General features: G+C 45.1%; 1 protein-coding gene across 1 annotated transcript in view; it reads left to right on the forward strand.

Moving 5' to 3' along the window:
• ACAD8 (acyl-CoA dehydrogenase family, member 8) overlaps window positions 1–4,928 on the forward strand; it is an 11,111-nt gene extending 6,183 nt beyond the window's left edge. Inside the window, exons 7-11 of the mRNA XM_012644299.1 lie at window positions 824–959; window positions 1,057–1,154; window positions 1,518–1,670; window positions 2,322–2,424; window positions 4,213–4,928. Of these exons, the coding sequence (XP_012499753.1) occupies window positions 824–959; window positions 1,057–1,154; window positions 1,518–1,670; window positions 2,322–2,424; window positions 4,213–4,265 (543 nt within the window). The 3' untranslated portion in view covers window positions 4,266–4,928. The remainder of the gene's footprint in view (window positions 1–823; window positions 960–1,056; window positions 1,155–1,517; window positions 1,671–2,321; window positions 2,425–4,212) is intronic.
• Window positions 4,929–5,088: the final 160 nt, after the last annotated feature.

The following is a 5,088-nucleotide window of genomic DNA, read 5'->3' on the forward strand; positions in this document are numbered from 1 at the left end:
CTAGTCTAACTCCCTTATTTTATATAAAGAAAACAAAGGCCACAAAGAGGTCAGGTGATTTGTCCTAAGATGAAAAATAAAGCTAATTAGTTGCATGACGCGGACTACATCTCAGATATTCAGAATTTTCTCTGAGCTTATGACTAATGTATCCAGTGATATCCTGATAGGCCAGCTCTCTGGGAAAAACAAATTTACTGATAGTGTTTGCCAGTTTCTGTAGTATAAATATTCTTGCCGTGGCTGATTTTGTGATCTTACAGAATGCTGAGTTGGGAAAACAGGTACATAACTGGCTCTCCTGAGCTAGTGCCAGTACATCACTCTGTCTGCAGCTCAGTCCTAGACCAGGGGTTGCCGGCACAGTGCATGTTATTCCTCCCTCCTCGATCTAATTACAGCATCTTTTAGGAACACTAAGCTTTCAAAAGAGGAGTGTGCTATTAAGGCCTTTAAAAGTAAATTAAACTTCTTCAAATAAGCCTGATATTGTCTCTGTTCTTATAAAAGAGTATACTCATAGAGGCACCAAAAATAAGGGCACATTCCTAAAAGTTGGGGGAAGTATTTGTAGGTTAGTCTGGTAGGGTAGACATTAGAATGGAGATTTTCTTAGTAAATTAAAAAATGTTTAGCTTAAACAAACATCTTGTGAGTGTTGACAAGCCTTTAAATCTGAACTTTTTCTTTTTCCTTGTTTTAAGTTCTTGTGGGTTTGAGTCCCAGGGTATTGGAACCCATACTTCACAGACTTCTGTCTCCAGGGAAGGCCACCCTGCCTGGTGGATTGTTGGGCAGCCACAGAGTCCCTGATTTTTGCCAGGTGGGGTGGAACTCCCAGCCAACTCGAGCCGTGATCTTTGAAGACTGTGCTGTCCCCATGGCCAACAGAATTGGGAACGAGGGGCAGGGCTTCCTCATTGCCATGAAAGGACTGAACGGAGGGAGGATCAACATTGGTGAGGACACGAAGGGGTGGGGTGAGGAGGTAGCAGGGTGGGGCAAGCAGCGCTGTCCTTCCAGCTCAGGCGGAATGTTGGCACTCTTCCCCTCTAGCTTCCTGCTCTCTGGGGGCTGCTCATGCCTCAGTCATCCTCACCCGAGACCACCTCAATGTCCGGAAGCAGTTTGGAGAGCCTCTGGCCAGTAAACAGGTAATGTCCCTGGTGTCCCTGTGTGGCTTTCCACTCTTTGCAGCCCCTGAGACCTGCTCTGGAAACAGAAGGAAACAGAAGCCATGACATCCCTTGTAGAGTCCTACTACCATCTTAGCCAGAGCTTGTGCTTGCTTTCTGTCAGTGATCTTTTTCAGAGGTGACAATACTAGAGTGCAGAGCAAGCAGATGGACTCAGAACTCACAAGGCAGTAAAGTTCCTCCATGGAGGAGGCAAGAGACTGAAGCTTTGGCTCACTTAGAAAAGGCACTTCATTAGGGATGTCTTTTTAAGAGTCCCAGATTAGGTGCTGGTCTGAGCCTCTCTGTCTTGTCTGGTTCTCTTCTCCCCTGTTGCTGCAGTACCTGCAGTTCAAACTGGCTGATATGGCGACAAGGCTGGTGGCCTCGAGACTGATGATCCGCAGTGCGGCGGTGGCTTTGCAGGAGGAGCGGGAAGATGCAATGACCCTGTGCTCCATGGCCAAGCTGTTTGCTACAGATGAATGCTTTGCTGTACGTGATAAGCCCTCTGGCCCGCCTGAGATGGACGGGGAACAGCTGCTAGGCCCAGAGGTGTTGAGAGGCATAAGTCAGCTTTGGAACCCACCTCTCCTGGGATGCTGCAGGGCCACCCTGGGGCTTAAGGATGTAAATGAACTCATGAGAGGCCTGCATGGGAGCTCTCATAGCAGGCTTTTTGGGCTGCTCCATGCCATTACACACTTCATCGTGTCACTGCTCGGTTGTGCTCTAGATGAGACTCCACCTTTGGAAGTCTCACAGCAGCAGCTCAATGCCTCTTGCCCAAATTTAGCACTCTGCCATGTTTACGTTGTCGGGGCAGAGCCACGTTGAAGCTGGCCACTAGGTGGCACCTTAGCTTCGTGTAATCCTAGCCAGGATGGTTGTGGGCAACTTCTGCCCGGTAGGCAGTAAGTGAGAAAGGCAGAGGTCTTTGAGTTGCCTGTCTAGTGGGGTTCGGTAAATGAACTTCCCTTGTCTCTGACCACACAGAATGTGGACCCCTCTTTGCGCTTGGCTGTGAGTTGTTCATCCTCTCATTAGTCTACAACAGGCTGCTTGATCGGGGCTGGGTAGGGAGGGAAGCCACGTGATCCACAGTCTTCCCGCAGTCAATGGCATCTGATCCCTGTCTCCCTGCAGATCTGCAACCAGGCTTTACAGATGCATGGAGGCTATGGCTACCTGAAGGATTATGCTGTTCAGCAGTATGTGCGGGACTCCAGGGTCCACCAGATTCTAGAAGGTAAAAATTGTCAGAGATATTCTCTTCTTTCAGAATGGGTATAGGATCAGTGCTTTCCCCAGCCTGTCTGTCCCATCAGGCCCTGTCTGTTTTGGCTCCTTCCTTCCTTCCTGTCTTCCTGTCTGCCTGCCTGCCTTTCCCCAGCTCTGCTCTGGAAGTGGCCTGTTGGTGCATTAGGAGGAGCACCAGCCTGGAGTCAGGAGACTGCTTTGTCACCATGGGTAGGACGTTGAACCATTTCTGCTTCTGCTCTTTTTCTTTGTAATTTGAGAGAAGGCTCAAACCGAGATAATATATGAGAAAGCATTTTGAAGGCTATGGCAGTGGCTATTCTTTACTGTTATAAAGTACCTAGTCCTCAGGGATCTCAGAACTTGTATATGGTAATTTACAGGGCAAATGTGAGCCAGTATGGTCACCAGCAGCTCTACAAATTGACTATCAGCCAGACGGTCTAAAAGATATCTATATCAATATTGTTAGTAAATTTTTCAGCAAAATAAATCATCAGTATGTGGGTATCTTCTTGGTAGTCACAGGCATTCTGTCTGGGAAGTATGTAAGCCACTGGAGTCAGGCTCAGTACATGGCCTTCTCCACTCTCTACAACCAGTGCATAAGTCTTGAAATTCCATGACTCGTGTTCCAGCTAGTGTAGACAGCTGGGGTTCCACTGTAGGAAAAGCAGATGGGGCAGAGGCTTGTCTGACTCGCAGTGAAGTAATGTGGGGCTGCTTCAGTGGGGACATTATATAATGGGGCCTTCCTGCCCCTTTCAAAGTATCCTTCCGAAACCTGAGCATGCACCAGACTTACCTAGAGAGCTTGTTGAAACAGATTGCTGGGCCCTCGGGGACCCCCTCGCCCCCGGAGCTTCTGCTCCCATGGTTCTAGTGTGGGCCTGAGAATTTGCATCTCTAACAAGTTTTCCAATGAGTCTGCCACTTCTTGTCTGGGAACCAGACTTTGAGAGCCCTACTCCAGCATCATGTTTGAATTATAGACTGCTCACGGTTAGTCTGCTGCTTTCTGCTTCCTGGAAGCATGTTTATTAGCTCAGTTGCCAGTATTCAAATTCCATTCCCCAGGATCTCATTCCTTCTGTTACCCTTGGCGATTACTTTCTCAGTTGGCTTTTGTGAGTGTGGGAAACTTGCCCTTCATTCCAACTCTGTTTTTTAACTCTGCTATAATATGTGTGAAAAGCCAGATACATTTATTTTAGGTCACACCGTCATCTACTTGTAGAGAAATTTGGGTACTGGTCACTTTATTGCTTCTTTTTATCAGGGACTTTGCTATTGGATAAACCTAAAATTTTAAATTTGGCTTTATTTGATATTGTGTTTACTCATTCCTCAAGAGGGTTTATATTTCTCTTTGTATTAAAGGCCAGGGCTAAAAATGAAGCAAACAATTGATACCCTCTTTTCTGGGAAGATGTTTTTGTTCTTTCATAATTCAGTTTTCTGATTACTAAAGAAATGTGTATTCACTGTTGAAAAATTATAAAAAATAAGAAAAGTAAAAGAAAATATCCCTCATGTTTCTACATCCAGAATAATATTTTGGTATATCTCCTTTTGGACTTATTTTTTTATTTCCTGGCATTTTTCTGTACTTTGGAGAGAAGTCTATGATAAACCCATCCCTCCCAGAGATAAAAGCAGTGATTGTAGTTTAAATCCACAACTATCCTGAACTAGACTTGGAGTAGCCTGGTCAGAGCTTTAGTGAACTTCCAGATTTTGCTGCTATTAAATCCTTCCTTCTCTGTCCCTCTTGCAGGTAGCAATGAAGTGATGAGGATGCTGATCTCTCGAAGCCTGCTTCAGGAGTAGCGCCCACACTTATATTGCATGGTGTTCAGTGTGCAACTGCAGTCAGTGTTGAGGGGTTCCATGTGGGCTGTTCTGTTCTAAATGAATCATGGATTAGACTGAAGGGCTGAACGCTTCCAGGGTAGGACCTATACTCTGCGTGTGGGCAGCCGAGTCCTCAGTGGAAATGGAAGAGCTGCCCTGATGAGAAATGTCACAAGAAGACATACTGCCTTGTTTTCCTAATTCCAGAAAGGTGACAAATGAAGATTCACCATCAAACCCAAGTCTTTTCTTGGAACCACATTGTCTTGATTTTTCTGCATTTTGGTGGCTCACTGGATCCCTCTTCTTCTAGGGGCCTGGGTACTTGCATTGAAACTCTTCCTGCTTATAGAGCACAGGTGTGGGGAAATGAAGGGAGAATGCTCTCTCGTCTGTTTCTGTTCTCTGTAGCACAGCTAAAGATGCAGAGGGTTTCTCTGGAACGTAAATTATGATAAAATGAATATTTGGGAAACTACTCCTAAGCTGTGATTTAGGGTATATTTCTACTTCTGGACTATCTGAATATCAAGGGCTGAGATTATTTGGAATTTTGAATATTTGTTCTCTTTGTTTTTAGAAGCCTGTAGTCTAGGATTGGTATTTAGGGTTTCCGTAATCCTTCCTGATAAGTACTTTCTATCTGAGTTTTTGTTTCCTTTTTGGAAGTTGTTCCTTCCTCTTTTTAAATATTTTTAATCACTACAATGATGAATAAAGTCTACCCCTTTCTGTACTGTCTCTGGTTCTACTAAAGTCCATTTTTATATTATCCTTCTAAACCTCTACAACTATTTAA

The sequence above is a fragment of the Propithecus coquereli genome, unplaced genomic scaffold (genome assembly GCF_000956105.1).
Source record: "Propithecus coquereli isolate 6110/MARCELLA unplaced genomic scaffold, Pcoq_1.0 Scaffold209, whole genome shotgun sequence".
Taxonomy (NCBI): Eukaryota; Metazoa; Chordata; class Mammalia; order Primates; family Indriidae; genus Propithecus; species Propithecus coquereli.